General features: G+C 36.8%; 2 protein-coding genes across 3 annotated transcripts; both read left to right on the forward strand.

Moving 5' to 3' along the window:
- The first annotated feature begins 1,365 nt into the window (after window positions 1-1,365).
- On the forward strand, window positions 1,366-9,381 carry LOC123682091 (sialin-like). Of its 2 annotated transcripts, none has more exons than XM_045620488.1 (7): window positions 1,366-1,593; window positions 1,655-1,818; window positions 2,141-2,377; window positions 4,008-4,313; window positions 6,856-7,135; window positions 8,740-8,981; window positions 9,057-9,381. In XM_045620488.1, the coding sequence occupies exons 1-7, from the start codon at window positions 1,590-1,592 to the stop codon at window positions 9,198-9,200; spliced, it is 1,377 nt and encodes a 458-aa protein (XP_045476444.1). In that variant the 5' UTR covers window positions 1,366-1,589; the 3' UTR covers window positions 9,201-9,381. The 2 variants fall into 2 exon arrangements, with proteins under 2 accessions (XP_045476444.1, XP_045476445.1); XM_045620489.1 differs by having other exon boundaries at window positions 1,367-1,593; window positions 1,671-1,818.
- Window positions 9,382-10,924: 1,543 nt separating this feature from the next.
- On the forward strand, window positions 10,925-18,780 carry LOC123683511 (sialin-like). The gene is made up of 6 exons (XM_045622601.1): window positions 10,925-11,172; window positions 11,569-11,808; window positions 13,500-13,811; window positions 15,787-16,063; window positions 17,011-17,249; window positions 18,479-18,780. The coding sequence occupies exons 1-6, from the start codon at window positions 11,032-11,034 to the stop codon at window positions 18,617-18,619; spliced, it is 1,350 nt and encodes a 449-aa protein (XP_045478557.1). The 5' UTR covers window positions 10,925-11,031; the 3' UTR covers window positions 18,620-18,780.
- Window positions 18,781-18,841: the final 61 nt, after the last annotated feature.

The following is an 18,841-nucleotide window of genomic DNA, read 5'->3' on the forward strand; positions in this document are numbered from 1 at the left end:
GGAAGATAGACGCTAAGAAAAATTTGATAGAAGGAGGGTGACGATTATTCAACTATAAAAACAATAGTTTTCAATTCGGTAGGGAGTTCAAGTGGAAGTTCGGGTTCGGTTCGGAAGTTGGGATCAAAAGGGGAATTCGGCCTTGGGTTCGATTCTAAGTTGAATAAAGTTCAAGGCGGTTTTCGGGAACGGTTTCAGGAAAGGTACAAATAGGGAATTTGTTGAAAGGTTTATTCGAACAGTTTGGAAGTGATTGTGATATCCAGGATAAGGATATTTAATTTAATTTTATATATATTGTTGTTTGATTTTTCTCCTTATAAAAGATTTACCAAATAGTCCATGATTGTTGAGTGTTATTATTTTTCTTATTTACTTTTAAGGTGTTTGCCATAGGCTAGTAATGTGCAAATTTTATTGACTGTATTTTCTCATTAATTATTTCAATCAATTATTAAACTTTGTTATTCAAGAATACTTGGTGTCATTCAGTGAAACACCTCTCAGAAAAAGATCATATATAAGACTTATCCTAGGGCATAAGCCGGACGCACGAAAGGTTCTTTCATAAAAGAGAAATTGTGTTAATTTCAAAATAACTGTACTGGCCGGAGCTATAGAAAGCCGCTCTTCTAATAAGTTCCTTTTTTAAACATTAACACCCAACTACAGGCCAGTTTATTACATTCTATTAATTTATCATTTAGTAGTTGCGAGTTTTATGATTCTGTTAACCTTTTTTATTTAGTGCTTATTAACCTGAAGAAAATCGTGAATTTATTAACAAGAATAAGTCTTTCTTGTAGAAATTTATTCAGAGTAACATTTCAGAATGTTAATAAACGTATATGTTCCAGTTTCCATTATTGCTATATTTGAAATTCAAATTTCGTCCCAAAATCACTGCCACAACTGTCACTAATGTCAGTTTCTCAACATGTTACCAACAAGTAGCATAATATAAAATCGCTACCAAAGATGGCGACCGCTCCGTAGCGTTCAGCAGAAAATTCATAGAATATTGACAACTGTTCTACAACTTTCAGCAGAAAGATCGGTAGCGTAAGTAGCTCCGCTACTGATAGGTATTAGTTTGGTAACGTTAGTATTCTCTGCTGGACAGGTTGCTCCTTTTCTTGACTGCAATAGGTTCTGTGGATCCTTCTTGAAGGTTACGTTACGATGAGAGACAATTTTCTGTTATAATATCGATTTTTATGTCCAAGTTTGCTTATGGTATTATAAGGTACTTTTTTATTCTTCAATATATGGGAAATTTATTCAGAGTAACATGTTTCAGCTCCGTAACATGCGCTCCGTAGTGGAAACTGATAGAATGAGTTCAGCAGAAAATTCACAGAATATTACACTACTGTTGAGCCTGCTGAACGCGCTCATTGATTTGATGATCATCACAGAATCGTATGATCATCAATATCAAGTTGTATAGAATAATTTCGCGGAATATGATTTTGTCAATTTAGACAATTTGAAATGAAATGAGGTGATGATGAATAATTTGAGGTGGAGATGATCAAATCTGAACATCTGATTGAGGATGAAATTGAGTTATTAATCCATTTATTTTGATGAGTGAGTTAATTATAACCCAAAATTTTTTTCATGTTTAATTCAATTTTATGTATTGATATAGAAAAAATTCCGTACAGAACATGTATAGCTATGATGGTTTTATGGACTGCAGCTTTCAATTACTGTTTACGATCATTTTTTCCTGTAACACTGATTGCCATGTTAGATCGAAACAAAACAGTGCATCTAGATAATGGCTCAGTATCGGTTAGGATGCCACCAGATGTGAGTAACCAACCCAGTTGAAAAACACTGGCAAATAATTATGGAATTTATTATTTAATTCTAATTTATCGATAAAATGAAAATTCTTCCCATTTTAAATTAATTTCACGGCATTTTTCAATTCTAAGATGGCTCAAGTGGCAAGAGCGTCGGACTAATTATTCAGAGGTTGCGGGTTCGAGTCCCGCTCGGGGAGGTACTTTTTCCAGAATTGAAAAAAATTGTCTGAATACCGTGAAATTGATTTAATATGTTAGTACACGGACGTTAAACCATTATTTACCTATTCTTCTCATTTCTCAAACTCATATACTTTTTTCAGTATGGTCCTAAGTTTCATTGGACTACCTTTCAAGAGTGTCAATTGATTGGTGCTTACTTTTACGGCTTTTGCCTCACTTCAATTCCTGGAGGTCCTATAGCGGAACATTTTGGCCCATACTGGACAGTTCTTGTTAGCACTTTGATCGGTGCTGTCATAACCCAACTTTCTGTATTTGTTGTCATGGAGAGCTGGGTACCGTTGTTCGTTTGTAGGCTGCTTGTTGGTATGTCTGGAGTAGGTTGATGTCAAGTGGAGTATCAATGAATTTGAATGATTCTATTATTAGGCCGATTGAAAAGTCCCCGGTCTGATGCACAGATGAAGGTGCTGGTATTAAATCCATATGATTTTTAGTTAGTACCAACCTTCAAACGTTACGTGTCAGAATTTGACAGCAGTCCGACCATTAGTTTGTGAGGTATTGTGTTGTGAGTGTAGCTACTCCTGTCATTTGAAAAAAAAAATTCATGAGCTGTTAAAATATTGCTTTTTGAAGGGAAAACTACAGTTGAAGCAAAATCTTGACTTGATGAAGTGTTTCCGGGGTCTGCACCAGGAAAATCAATCGTCATCGATTGGTATGCAAATTTTAAACGTGGTGAAATGAGCACCGAAGACAGCGAACACAGTGGATGCTCAAAAGAGGCTGTCACCGACGAAAAAATAAAAAAGTTCACAAAATAATTCCGAATGACCGTTAAGTGAAGTTGATCGAGATAGCAGACATTGTGAAGATATCATCTGAATGTGTACATCATTTCATTCACGAATAATTTGTACATGAGAAAGCTGTGTGCAAAATGGGTGCCGCGCCAGCTCACAATCGATCAAAATCGTTTCAATGATTCTGAGAAGTGTTTGAAACTGTTTAAGTGCAGTAACCTGAATTTTTGCGTCTATATGTGACAATGGATGAAACAAGGCTCCATCATTTATCTCCGGAGTCCAATCGACAGTCATCTGAGTGGACTGAACACCAAAGCGATGAAAAACAAAACAGTCAGCTGGCAAGATTATGGCATCAGAATTCTGGGATGCGCAAGGTATAATATTCATTGATTTCCTCCAAAAGGCCCAAACCATCAACAGCGATTATTATATAGCGTTATTGGATCGTTTAAAGGACGAAATCGCTGAAAAACGGCCCCATTTGAAGAAAGAAAGGTGCTGTTTCATCAAGGCAATGCGCCGTGTCAAAAATCAATAAAAACAATGGCAAAATTGCATGAATTGGGCTTCGAATTGCTTCTGCACCTACCGTATTCGCCAGATCTGGCCCTCAGCGACTTTTTCCTGTTCTCAGACCTCAAAAAATGATCGCTGGAAAGAAATCTAGCGCCAATGAAGAAGTAATCGCCGAAACTGAGGCCTATTTTGAGCGAAAGACAAATCGTACTACAAAAATAGTATCGAAAAGTTGGAAGACCGCTATAATCGCTATATTGCTATCGAAGGCAAGTTGAATAATAAAATCGAATTTTGCCAAAAAATGTGTTTTACTATGGTAGACCGGGGACCTTTCAATTGGCCTGTTACATACAGGGTGGGCCACGGTCGATGGTACTCAAGACATTTAGGGAAAACGGAAGGTACGATTTTATTGAAAATTTGGTTTCTTGGGAAGGAAACACTGCTCTACCGATCTGAAATATTTTCAGCGCTGCTGTGTTTCCGCTTCTCCGTCAAAGTCCAGGGTACCATCGACTGTGGCTCACCCTGTATATTTAACATAACATTGGACATTAAATATCAAAAATGGCCATGAACATGAGGTATTGAACATTGAACGTTAAATATTAAGGTAGATTAGTGTCCCTTTCTACTTGTATCTTTGTATTGTAATCAATAATATATCCCTCTACAGGGTGTTCAGTATCCCTCTCTCCAGGTTCTGATTGGTGCCTGGGCTCCTCCAAGCGAAAAAGGCATATTTACTTCCTGCCTTATGGGCAATGTCCTTGGCACTGTCATCACCCAAGCTATCGTTGGATATCTTGTTTCTACGATGAGCTGGTCCTGGGGTTTCTACTTTACTGGCATTGCTGCGTTGATCTTCATATTGTCATGGTCGTTGTTAGTCTCCGATTATCCTGAGCAGAGCTGGTTTTGCAGCGAGGAAGAAGCTACTTATGTCCACAACTCTCATGAAGGTTCGGTTACAGCGGGTCAGGTACGTAAATTCTTGAACAACACAATAATTGGCACTTATGTACAGAATCCTAACCACTGGATCAACCGACTGTGTTAATGGGGCATAATTAAAATTTACACTTTTATTGATACCCCATGTTTAGCATTTCAGATGGTTAAGATTCGACTAAATATAGGAGTTTACACAGGCGTACAACTTTGCTACCGCCGTTATTTTCAGAATTTCGAGGCTTTATTGTAAAAAACTGGTTATACATTTATGATTCAAAGTATTGTCCTACGCTGGTCACTACTTTCTCCCATCTTTCGAATACCGCGTTGAAAAAACTGGTCAACTTTTGAATCGATCCAATTTTATACTTCTTCATAAGACCGGAAGTGCTGGTCAGCCTGGCCGTGTGCCATAGATCGAAACAAGTGATAGTCCGAGGGAGCAACGTCTGGCGAATACGAAGGGTGGGTTAGGACTTTCCATTTCCAACGTTTCCAATAATGTCTTGACCACTTTCGCAACATGGGGTCGAGCATTGTCATGCTGTAAAATCACTTTATAAAAAATCCCTTGTTGTATTACGGCCGTTTGTCTTTCAATGCTCAGATCAAACGCACCACGCCGAGCTGGTCTCACCAAATACTGAGCACGAACTGTGAATATTCGGTTTGGCCGTCGACGTAGAAGCATGGCCGGGTATTCACCATGATTTTCTGCTCTTGGTTTTCCATTTTCCAGTCACAATGCGATGCAGAAATCCCTTCCGTCATTACCTCGCAAGCAGCTGTTCACAATCGAACAAACGTCGTTCAACATCTCTCGGCTTCAACTCGTACGGCATTCAATTTCCTTGTTTCTGAATCATTCCCAAGACTTTCAGGCGTTATGAAATGGCTTGTAGCGTCACTCCCAATGATCCTGCCAATTCTTGTTGCATTTGACACGAGTCTTGATCAAGTAATGCCTCCAATTCTGCATTTTCGAAAACCTTCTTTCTTTCACCGCCATGCTGGCTTTCGACGTAAAAATAACCGTTCTTGAAGCATTCTTTCAATAATAGCGGCCTCACCATAGATACTTGAAAGCATTCGATGAGCCTCAGCCATAAATTTCTTCACATTAAAGCAGAAAATCAAAACCTCCTGCACGAGAATTTGGCTCTTAATCTGATATGTTTAATCAAGAAAAACTTTATGGTGCGAACAAAAATCGACTAATATTTCGATAAGCTTATTGTATGACATCTACGATCTATTCATTCCGACTACCATTTACCGCTACAGCCATCTATTGCAAAACGACTGAAGCAAAGTTTATTTATGTACAGGGTGTTCTGATTTGTTTCCGACAAACTGAAACGGGTGATAGATCACATCATTTTAAGCAAAAAAGTTCCTATGAACATGGGTCCGGAAATGCTTCGTTTCCGAGATACAGGGTGTTAAAGTTGAAAAAATAATTCGCGTTTTCTTAAATATCTTTCGACTGATTCCAAATAATTGCATGAAAGTTAGTACATAGGGTTTTTTGAGGTGAGAAATTCAAATTTGTGGTCGATTTGGTTGTATTTTCTAGAGGGCGCCACTGGCAATCATTTCGTCCCCTTTAAACCGTAGCAACTTTTCTGTGCTACCCTGTACGCCATTCTGAACTAAAAAAATCGATTCCCCTGACTTTTTTAGTTAAAAAAGGTATAACTCATTTAAGTTGCTAGGGGCAACCGTTTCAGAGAAAAACGCATTTAAAGCCAAATCCATATTTTTGTAATCTCTAAAACATGTAGAAACAAATTTGTAATAATTTTAAATTAAATATTTTTTAGAAGTAACAATTCAGAACAAAACAAAATAACATAATAATTTTTAAAGGAGGTGTTCGAAATGTCCACCGTTCTGTTGAATGCACAAATGACATCTTCGAATGATTGATTGTTTTACATTAAACAATTGTTGCGGCAATAGATTTAAAATAGATTTAAAATGGCTATACACAATGACAGATTTAAAGTGTGTTAGGTTCAGTTGTCAATAATTATAATTATAGTTAACTAAGTTAATAGCTTATCAACAAATACAGGAAAATGGTATTGGTTACTAAAGGCCCGAACGAAGCATACAAAGAAGAAATCATCTACAGAGAAATAGGATTTTACAGACCTTCGAAGAAAATAAAAACTCAGTATTAATAAAGCATCCCAACAACGCAATATTTCAGGAAACAGAATATTCAGAACACTTAAAAACAACAATTACATAGCATACCACTTCTACTTATTAGTGGGCAATAGAAAATCCGCATGCATTTCGCCTTAGAAATTTTCAAAATGAATTTAAATTTAATATTTGAATAGGAATAATTTCATGAAAGGATTTCGAAGCAGTCAAAACAAAAGAAAACGCGAATTATTTTTTCAACTTTAACACCCTGTATCTCGGAAACGAAGCATTTCCGGACCCATGTTCATAGGAACTTTTTTGCTTAAAATGATGTGATCTATCACCCATTTCAGTTTGTCGGAAACAAATCAGAACACCCTGTATTTTTGTCAAATTAAAATCATTTCTTTCAGTCGAAGCCACCTATTTTGAAGATTTTGACGTCCATACCGTTCATAAGTTCGGTTATTGGTCAATTCGGAGTCCTTTGGGGCCTGTATTTGGTGCTTACAGTTGTTCCCAAGTTTATGGCAGAAGTTCTTCAATTCGACCTGAAAAAAGTTGGTTTCTTGACTTCGACACCGAGCATGTCTAGAATGGTATTGGGCTTTTTCTTTGGAGGAATTGGGGATTTCCTAATTAGAAAGGAACTCGTGAAGAAAGTTTACGTGAGGAAAGGATTCATAACCTTTTGTGAGTTTTTTTTTTCGAAACTTAAGTATTTCACGAGGCTCAAATATAAAAGTAGGAGAAATGTGTCTGAGATAGAGTAGTTGATGAAATAGATTACTCCCATGCTATAACACTTGCAATTAGGTCATCTTTAGTCTTCAATCGATGTAACATGACAGCGCTGTGTTACCTTCAAGAAAGAGCGGAGTCATATGTTCTCCCTCACCTTAAAAGGCTCGAGAATCCAATATTTCACCAAGATAATGACCGACCTCATGTTTCCAGAGTTAGTTTAAACTTTTTCGAATCGACCCATGTGAATATTTTGCCATGGCCGCCCAGATCCCCCAATATTTCGCCCATAGAGCAATTTTGGGACATCATGGAAAGAAAGCTTGGAAATTCACCCCAACCCCAACGGACTTTGGCGGCACTGAGACATGAAGTACAGGTAGTTTGGGATAGTATCTCTCAAGAAGAAATATACCATCTTATTGCATCAATGCCGAGACGTGTTGAGGAGTGTATAGATAATCGCGGTGGACAAATACATCAACAAATTTATTAAAAGAAAAATTGTAAACCCTTCGTTTTTTCTCCAAATTTCATTCATTCACTCCTTGCTATATTATCTATGTTTTACAAAAAAAAATTAAAATTCAAACAGCTCCTTCCGGGTGTTGCAGTTTGTGTGTCAGTTAATATATCTTCGACTGTGAAATGAGCCTATCACAATCAGTATTTGATGAGTGTTATGAAAACAGCTCCACTATAATATGTAGGAGAAGCTAGATCGAGCAAGATAAGAAAAGAGCTCTAAGAAATGAGGAAAACTCTGATGTGAACTAAAGATATTAGGAGCGTTCGTTTATTCATTCACTAATTGCAATCTTGGAGAACAAATATATAAAATAAATAAATAAATAAATAACGTCTTTATTCAGAGAAAAATTATAATATGCCTAGCAATCATGACATCAAGGTCGAAGTCTAGCAAGCTATTCAACTCAACCCCACAATGATGTATGAAGCCAGACTAATATTGCATAATTTTAATTAAGATTGAAACAACGAGATGGCTGAAATAAAAATAATATGCGATAATATGTGAACCAGAAAGCACCCAGCACCTCCTCCCCACCACAGCAAGGGCAAAAAATCAAGAAAAAAAAAACATATATATATATACATACCCAGTAATTATACCAGAAAATAACTATATTAAGTTATATAAGTAGTCTTTGAGGGTGCAATTGTCGATTTAATCAGCTCCTAACTCTAGTGCTTTCCTCCAAACCCTATGGTTTGAGAACCTTCGGGCTCAGAATTCGAAGATTACAGACATTTAATGAGGGATCAGTTCCAAGACGAAACTGGAATGAGGATTTTCGCAGATATTATAGCTAGGATCGTCCAGATATAACACACATTGCTGAGGAATGACATTTTGTGGGCATGAAAAGGCTTCCTAGGAAAAGGAGCCCCTTTTTATTTTCGACCAGCATTCACTTCCTTAAAAACACAAAGTATAGCTAATCTCAGATACCTATATTAATCTTCATTACTCTATGATTTCAGTATATTCCTAACATCCAAGTCAAAAAGAACTGTTTTATTTATTTCAGCTCATTTCCTGCCTGGAACTGTGATGTTCTTGTATTCGATAGTAGGAGAGAATGCTTATGTAGCTGTTACTCTATTGGTTACTATGATGGGCTTCAATGGTGCATCTGTAGTTACTACACTAGTCAACCCTCAAGATTTAGCTCCAAATTACGCTGGAACCCAGTGTGGGATAATAGATTTTTTTGGTAGTATGTCCGGTTTCATTATTCCTGCTATGGTTGGTGAGATAACGAAAAATAAGGTTGGTATCGATTGTTTTAATATCGTTCTTTATGAGCTCAAAGTTTTCCAATGATTCAGAATATTTATTTTTCAGAGTGAACTTCCTGAATGGGCCATTGTTTTCGTTGTAACTGGTATTATTTATATTACTACTGGTTTAGTGTTCATCCTTTTTGGATCTGTACATTTGCAGCCTTGGAATGAAAAGGCAGAAACAACAACTGGAAGTACAAGCTGATTTTATAATTGTAATTTGCTGAAATTTCATCGGAAACTTCTAGTACCAAATAAATTAATTTTAATTGTTTGAAAAAAGTTTTTTCAATGTTGAATATATTGTAAAACTTGAATTACAAGTGAAAACATGTATTGGATTATGGATTGCATGGTTTTTTTATGAACCAAGGGAATAAAATGTATGTATGTCATACCAGTTAATTACCAGATCTACAAATTTGACAATTCAATTTAATTGTCCAGATTGTCTCAAATGTTGAAATAAACAACCAGTTGGAAAAAGCACGTTTGGTAAAATCATTGTGAAATATTTGGGTTTGAGCGATTCTAAATAATAGACAAGTTACTGCCTGCGTCGAAGATCAGCAACTTTTCTGGTAGAAACTGGAGCTAGTATGACTACTTCTGAACCGTCATGATGGTTGGAAGAGCAGGTCTTCTGCTGAAAGATATATACAGGAGAGTATATCTCCAAAAAATGAGGTTTAGAGAATACTTTCGGGCATATCTTCTGTGTCTAGTATTCCTTTACAGAAAACTGATGACCGAATAATGAATAATGAATATATCTTTGCTGCAGGTTATCTATTATTATTAATATTCACTGAATCGGAGTCGTTATCGCTGTGTTAGTCTTCTGGAAACTGCGACCGAATTGATCTTTTGTTCTTAATCCTACCTATTCATACAAACCCAGGGAGGCCGTCGATGATGTTAACTAAACCGACGACATCCTTAAGAGCCTTGGCTATTACTTCGTAAGTATCCAGAACTGACTTTCCCATGTAAGCGGGTCTTAGGCCAGTCAGTCCCGGAAATTTCAACACTATGTGTTCGGCTGTTTCTACCTCCTTTCCACAGAGCCTGAAGATCTCATCTGGTGACTTACACTTGCAGTACAAAAGGTATTTGCACCGACAGTGTCTTGTTAGCAGTCCAACCATTATCCGAAGGTCAGCTTGTGGTAGCTTGTAGCTTTAGGTGCTTCCTGGTAAGGTCGGTGAAAGCACCACAAATTTCTTTGCCTGAGCAAGACCCGGAGTGTTTCTCCAGAGGGTTTTCCTTTTGTTCCACTGCCATTGTTGGAGCGCTGCCACATATTGGTCTTTTCCAGGCCCACAAAAGGAGCTCTGGACCAACAGGTGTTAACCTTGATGCCTTTTTCGCAAGTTTATCGGCTTTTTCGTTTCCTTCAATCCCACAATGCCCCGATACTCGTAGTAGTGTTACTTTATTTCCACTGGCCAGTTGCTTTATTGTATTAGGGCACTCTTATGTCAGTTGAGACACCTGGCTATATGATTCCAGAGATCTCAGCGTGACCTGGCTGTTCGTAGTGAAGTAAATACGCGAACCTTTAAGGGAACACTCTTTGGCTTAGGCTCAAGTATCGACAGCTAGTGTCTCGGTTTGCAAGATAGAGGACTTACTTCCCAGGGATCTGGAGATTCTCGTTTTAGACCCAAATAGCCCAATACCTTTTTTTTGATTTTGAACAGGCAATATATTACATAAAATATTAAATTTTTCTGAATTCCGTAGATAATCCCGAAACATTGATATTCTATCAATTGCTCATAGAACCTTCGAACGAAACATTTTCAAATATATAATATTCAATGCTACATATTTTGAAATCTATTCGAAGCTCAGAGAAATAAATTCTATGATTCGAAGTAAAAAAATTGTTAAAATGAAATGATTCATTTATGATTATGACATTTTTTGAAAGATCTCAACTCAGCTGAGAATTGTCAAAATGAAAGAAAATATCTTCAGCGTGCCTGGTATGAATTGAATATGTGAAAAAGAGTACAGTTTTAGATTTCAAAATGTGTAGCAAAATTCCAAGCAGAGCATGGGTTGCTATGATGCTTTTTTGGGGAACTTTTGTTAATTATATGTTCAGATCACATTATCAGATAAGTCTTCTGGCTATGGTAGAACCAAGAAACAATGAGACCGTTGGTGATGTAAGTTGACATGAATATCCAACTCTCTTCAACTATATTATATACTCTTCAATTGATTATTGCTTGTTTATCATATTAGGTTTTTATTTATATTTTATTGACTATGTTTGTAGGTTTTAGAATAAACGATTCTGTCCAAGATCGACAATTCCACTATTTTTTATTTTGTTATCAAATTGATTAAATTAAAAACCTCTGTAACTCACCATGTTTATTTATGTTGAATAAACATTATTATTATTATTATTATTATTATATAATAGTGATTATTACAAGTTGAAAAATGAAAAATACTTCTAAATACTACATGAAAGTGTTTGATATTTTCTTTTCACTAGATGGATTCATCTGGAGACATCTATGTCGACTATGAGATTGTGTTTTTGTTTTTTTTAGTTTGGACCTCGATTTGATTGGTCATATGAATGGGAACAACATTCCATCAGCGCCCTGTTTTATGGTCTAACGATCATTTCAATACCTGCAGGATTATTTGTAACATTCTTTGGACCTTACAACGTTTTGGTGTATACTTCCATGCTAATGGCATCATTCTCAGGAGCAATAGTTCCCATGGCATTGTACGTAGGTCCAGGTGGAGTTTTTGCGATGAGGTTTTTGATTGGAATCATGGTGGTAAGTTTCATAAACATATTTTTCTCGAAAAAGACACAAAATACTTCATACTTTACTTTACTTTATACCATTATATCGAAAGAGGATCACGAATTGGCGAATGAGCCAAGAAATACAGGGGTGAGATCGATCTCTTTTAGAGGAGTAGATAATGTAGTTTTCAGTTCCCATTGAGCGGTGGTCAGACTATTCTTTTATTTTGGATGTGCAACTTTAAAATAAGAACCCTCGCAAACATCGCGTCTAAAAATGATAGTCTTCTTCTTTTTCTGCACAAAGACTTGCTTCTGCTTTTGGAGTTAGCAGAAGAAATGTAAACGGCATCATACGTTTCAACGTATAATGCAAGAGCACAGATAAAAACCTCTGTCTTCCCGTATAGGTGCACTGACTGGTTTGTGTAGGTATTTGTTGACATATTTATATTGAAGAGCTTCCTCTTCATCCAAACAAAATCTTCTTCATCTTTTACCTTCACCAACGGTTGACGACTTCATAATTAAACTTGAAAACAAAAAAGAAAAGAACCAAATAGGAGTAAACAATGTTAGTTTCCATTATATTGATCTGAAGTTAGTGACCCATTCTGAATAAGAATCTGAAACTGAATGGATAGCGTGGAAACCACTATGAAATTTATAAATTGGACGAGTATTCACCAAGTGGTCAATGGTTTCTTCTACACAACACTTCAATGGAATACCATTTGAAGAGCCTACTATTGCAACGACCATAACCAGTTCTAAGTCGATTTAAAATACACAATTTTCCTAGGCAGATTGAAACCTAGAACTTTCTCTGAAGGATCAACAAGTAGACTTTTGTTGAAGATATTACAAGAACTCCATTTCGAACGCCAATTTTCCTTGTCACTTTCATTACATTGAAGGAAAGTATTGATCCATAAAAGCTTGTGTGACTTTAATCTGGCAGTTCTAGTATCTGGGAGGTAAGATACAATTGGAAATAAGTTCGGGTAGAAATTAAATTTTTCCCAAGATTTCTTGACTGAGACTTTTCTACGAATATGAGGCGGAAGTATATGTGTTAGCACTGGTTACCAATGTGAAGTTGTAGATCTAATAGTTCCATTGATTATCCTTATAAAAACGTTAAGCTGTTCATCAATTTTATGAGCATGAACCAAACAGAACAACAGTATTCAGCAGCAGAAAAAAACCAAGGCCAAAACTGCTGTACGAAGAGTGCTGGCATCAGAACCTCATAAAGAACTAGCTAATAATTGAAGGATATTATTCCTCAACGTAAATTTTCCAAGTGGAACTTGAATTTCAAAGAAGATTCAAGTTTAACTCCAAGATATTTAGGAGTACAATTATGATTAAAGACGGAATTATTGAAAGTTACTTTCATTGTTCTATACTTTTGCTGGAATCGAATAATACACGTTAGATGAACTGATAAAATGGAACAATCCAAACTAACTGAATGAAAGACGATGCTGAACTTTGCGAAATTGAAGACGTCAGTTGACAACCCTTTCATTCGTTCTAATGAAATGATCAATTCACCATGTTCAAATACAAAGATCATCTCGAGAATCTAAGAATGAGACAACAAACCTCGTCTCTACACATCGATTGAATACGAAATCTCTTCCAGACAAAAAGACTACTATTGAGATCATCCCAAGTTCAGCATCAACAGTGATCTTAATTAATTTTTCCCAGGGTCTTCAGTACCCAGCTATGCAGAATCTGGTAAGCAATTGGGCAACACCTCAGGAAAAGGGCAAGTTTGTCGCTTGCATGATGGGTAACACATTCGGGTCAGTCATCACTATGCCTGCAGCCAGTTTGGTGATAGAGGAGTTGGGATGGAAATGGTCTTTTTACTTCTTGTTCCCTACGGTGTTGGTATTCATCATCGCCATGTTTCTTCTGGTTGCCGATCATCCGCGTAACTACAGGTGGATAAGGCAGGAGGAGTTGGAGTACATTGAAGCTTCCCATGGAACAACCGTGAGCACGGAGAAGAAAAAGGTAGGTTAAGAGCTTCTTGCGTGATTGCTCAACTTTTTGGAGTAGGTTTGTTTGAATGCTTGAATTGGCAAAATCTGCCTGATGGTTTCATAGACGTAGATAAGATTGTTTCTCTAATTCTGTGGTTATTCCGTTCATTCTTCCACATCTTGTAGAACAAAACCGTGCGAGAATATATCAGAAACGCACAGTTTTCATGGTTATATTTTATTATTCTATGTTGGTACTCCGAACTTTCCGCCACGGCTTTATCTGTCAATTCATCAATTTGCCTTAAAGAAATCAGTTCTGCCAACCAACATTTTTCAATGCAAAAATCACTAAATTATATTTATGGAAATATTTCATTAATTTCAATGAAAATGCAATGAATTAGAGAAAATAATGTATAATACTCGTACAGAAGGCTCATTCTACCACTCGTTCATTCCAAAACTCGCCACTTCGTGGCTCGTTTTTGAATTTTGAACTCGTGGAAGAATGTCAATGCCTTCTGCACTTGTATTATAAATAACTATTTTCTTGGTAATTCGAACCAGTAGTTGCTTCTCCAACCAGTAAACTTCAACAATTACGGAACAGTAAAAAAAGAATAAATAATGTATTTTTTGAAAAGTTTAATAGTTAATCATATTAGACCAATTGAATACTCCCCGGTCTGATGCAAAGATGGCGATGTTAGAATTAAATTCATATGATTTTTAGTTAGTACCGACCTTCAAACGATACGGGTCAAAATTTGACACCAGTCCGACCATTAGTTTGTGAGATATTGCGTTGTGAGTGTTCTTTTGTTATTTGAAAAAAGATGAAAAATAGAATTTCGTGTGCAGATAAAATATTGCTTTTTGAAGGGAAAAACTCCAGTTGAAAAAAATACTTGGCTTGATGTAGAGTTTCCGGGATCTGCACCAGGAAAATCAACCATCATTGATTGGTATGCTGAGTTTAAACGTGGTGAAATGAGCATTGATGACGGCGAACGCAGTAGACGCCCAAAAGAGGCGAAAAAATCAAAAAAGTTCAAATAATTTTGAATGACCGTGAAGTGAAGTTGATCGAGATAGCAGACATTGTGGAGATATCATCTGAACGTGTACATCATATCAATCACGAATATTTGTACATGAGGAAGCTTTGTTCGAATTGGGTGCCACGTGAGCTCACAATCGATCAAAATTAACAATGTGTTAATTATTCTGAGCAGTGATTGAAGCTGTTTAAGTGCAATAAACCTGAATTTCTGCGTCGATATGTGACATGGAAGAAACATGGCTCCTTTATTTCACTCCGGAGTCCAATCGAGAGTCAGCTGAGTGGACTGCATACGATGAACCGAATCCGAAGCGAGAAAAAACACAACAGCCAGCTGGCAAGGTTATGGTATCTGTATTCTGGGATGCGCAAGGTGCAATATTCATTGATTACCTCCAAAAGGGCCAGGCCATCAACAGCGATTATTATATAGCGTTATTGGATCGTTTAAAGGATGAAATCGTTAGAAAACGGCCCAATTTGAAGAAAAGAAGGTGCTGTTTCATCAAGATAATTGGCCGTGCCACAAATCGATGTAAACAACGGCAAAATTGCATGAATTGAGCTTCGAATTGCTTCTGCATCCATCGTCTTCGCCAGATCTAACCCCCAGCGACTTTTTCCTGTTCTCAGACCTCAAAAGAATGCTCGCTGGAAAGAAATTAACGCCAATGAAGAAGTAATTGTCGAAACTGAGGCCTATTTTGAAGCGAAAGACAAATCGTACTACGAAATGGTTTCGAAAAGTTGGAAGATCTCTATAATCGCTGTATCGCCCTCGCAACTATGTTGAGTAATAAAATCGAAATTTGCCAAAAAAATGTCTTTTACTATGGTAGACCGGGACTTCTCAATTGGCCTGTTATATACAGAGTGCCCCAGAAATAGTGGTCAGTAATAATTGATATTTTTATTCAGGTTTTCAATGTTTTTGTTCCAGAAAAATCCGCCTTATTTGAAGATATTCCTCTCATGCCCCTTCTACGCTTTAGTGGCAGGCCAGTTCGGTAACCAATATATCCTCTTCCTGACGTTGACCATTGTGCCGCAGTACCTCAAGAGGGTTCTGGGATTCAACCTGAAGGCTTCAGCAGGAATTGCTGCCCTTCCACATCTCTCAAGGCTTATTTTTGGATTTTTTTTCGGCGGCATAAACGATTTTCTGATAGGGAAGGGAGTGCCTAAGAGCTATTGTCGAAAGGGATTCACTCTATTCTGTAAGTATTTTGAAGATGTTGTGAAGAGTTTTTCGGAAAGAGAAAGTATTGGATTTTGATTGATTTGTGCCAAGGTAACGCCTACTTTTCAAAACAAAGAAATTCTCACGACAGGAATGCAATTATCGAAAAATTACAGCGACAACTGCAATACAGAGCGAAAATTATTTCGAAAAAACTTTTTCATTCTCGATTCTGCAGTATTATAATGACTATTTGCAGCATAGAGTAATAATCATAGATAGAGGAAGTATAGGCAACTTTTACATGTCCCCAACATGTTTAGATTACGCTGTCGGATTGTGATATATTTTCAAATCCACAATTTTACTATATCGTTATGAATGTATATTACCTTTATTGTATGAAATATATTTATTTGAGTGATTCCCAATTAAATATGCAAATTTAAATATTTGGAAATCGATATTTTTCCTAATTGTCGAATTTATAATAAGCAGAGTATATATTATTTTCTGTATCAACCTGCTGAAATCCAAAGTTTGGCAACTTTGGCTCTCCTAGTGTCAACGGTTGTTTCACATCGTTTGGCGCGCTTGAAGTTTGTTTTCTGAAGTTCTGATATGTTTAGGTATTTATTTCAATATATTTTGAGGTAATATGAAACATTGATTCACTAGGGGACATAAGGAGTGCGTTCTTTGTGGAGATACTCGCGAACTGAGTGAAATATCATATCACTGATATGTTTTCATTTCCGCGCGCTTCATGTCAAATTTGATAGTTCATGTTGGGGATAAAATTTGCTTACTGAAAATGACATATGCTCCCTCTATTTATGTTTATTACTCTGAGGTTTTCAGTCGTGCAGATATACCTTCCTCTTCACAATGAAATAAGCATTTATTGAATCCTCCAAAATATTCTTTTTTGAAAAAATGAAATCTCTTATTGTAAAATCTCTTACCTACTCAGGAAACTTTCAGCTCACATACTCACTGGCGCTTCGCTCTGTTTGTTTCTCGCGATTGGCAGCAGTTCAGTGGCGGCGATATGCTTGCTGGTGCTGATGATGGCTTTCAATGGAGCAGCCGTGGTCACCGTGTTGGTGAATACCCAAGATCTAGCTCCAAATTGGTCGGGAACATTGTACGGAATCATGAACTTCTTTGGTGGATGGGGTGGCTTCGTACAACCAATTCTTGTGGAGAAATTAACCAGAGAGGTGAATATAAAATCTTTTTCGCGCCTATGCGTCTATAATATCCACAAAACTCTCGAAAAAAAAAGGTTAAGAGACTTAAGAGCTTTGTAACAGGTCAATTAAAAAGTCCCCGGTCTGTCATAGTAAAACACATTTTTTTGGTAAAATTCGATTTTATTATTCAACATAGTTGCCTTCGAGTGCGATACAGCGATTAAAGCGAGCTTCCAACCTTTCGTTATAATTTTTGTAGTACGATTTGTCTTCCGCTTCAAATTAGGACTCAGTTTCGGCGATTGATCCTTCTTTGGCGCTGAATTTCTTTCCAGCGAGCATTCTTTTGAGGTCTGAGAACAGGAAAAAGTCGCTGGGGGCCAGATCTGGCGTATACGGTGGATGCAGAAGTAATTCGAAGCCCAATTCATGCAATTTTGCCATTATTTTCATTGATTTGTGACACGGCGCATTGTCTTGATGAAACATCACTTTTTTCTTCAAATGGGGCCGTTTTTCAACGATTTCGTCCTTTAAACGATCCAATAACGCTATTTAATAATCGCTGTTGATGGTCTGGCCCTTTTGGAGGTAATCAATGAATATTATACCTTGCGCATCCCAGAATACTGATGCCATTACCTTGCCAGCTTGCTATTGTGCTTTTCCTCGCTTTGAATTCGGTTCATCGTGTGCAGTCAACTCAGCAGACTGTCGATTGGACTCCGGCGGGAAATGATGGAGGCATGTTTCATCCATTGTCATATATCGACTCAAAAATTCAGGTTTATCGCACTTGAACAGCTTCAAACACTGCTCAGAATCATTAACTACTTGATTTGAACTTTAGCTGATTTCAAGTCAAGCTGAAGCTACTTGAGCTTGAGCTCATATTATAGAAGGATTGTCCAACTTTCCAGAAATTCCTTTGGGGCCAGTGGATTTATTGCCTAACAATCGTGGTATCCACTTAAAAGAGACATCTGGGCAAGTGATTTTATGCACTAGTTCAAGTGACTTTGAATATACTATACCTGTCGTATTCTTCAACTAGGAGGTGATATTTATTCAACTTTTAAATATTTTGTTGACCGGCGTGAACTCCACTGAAAACTTGTGATATAGAATACAAATTCAATTTGAAATCAAGATTATTCATTCGACCTTGAATTCTTCTCCGTTATCTGTCGAATCCATTGGCGTAGGCAAAGAACTAATCATAGGTTACTTAAATAAAAATTTTCATTCCTTTTCAGAACACCATAGGTCAATGGGCTATAGTTTTCACGATTGGGGGTGCTGTTGGCATTGTTACTGGAATCATCTTCATATTATTTGGATCTACAGAACTTCAAAGTTGGAATCAAATTGAGGAAGAAGGTCAAAGTGCAAAGTAGGAATTAAATCGAGGTCTACTAAGTGACACGATACAAAATAGTCTAAGCTATTTTTTTACCTTAACATTATATGTACAAGACTAATGTAATGTGTCATTTTTTTCATTTACCTTATTCATCAAGTCATATAGATATCGGTGAATAAAACACTGTGAATTTTACAGACTGGCTCATTATTTCGTAACTTAATTAAAACAAGTCTAATATGCATATTGATTATTC

The sequence above is a fragment of the Harmonia axyridis genome, chromosome 6, assembly GCF_914767665.1.
Source record: "Harmonia axyridis chromosome 6, icHarAxyr1.1, whole genome shotgun sequence".
NCBI lineage: Eukaryota > Metazoa > Arthropoda > Insecta > Coleoptera > Coccinellidae > Harmonia > Harmonia axyridis.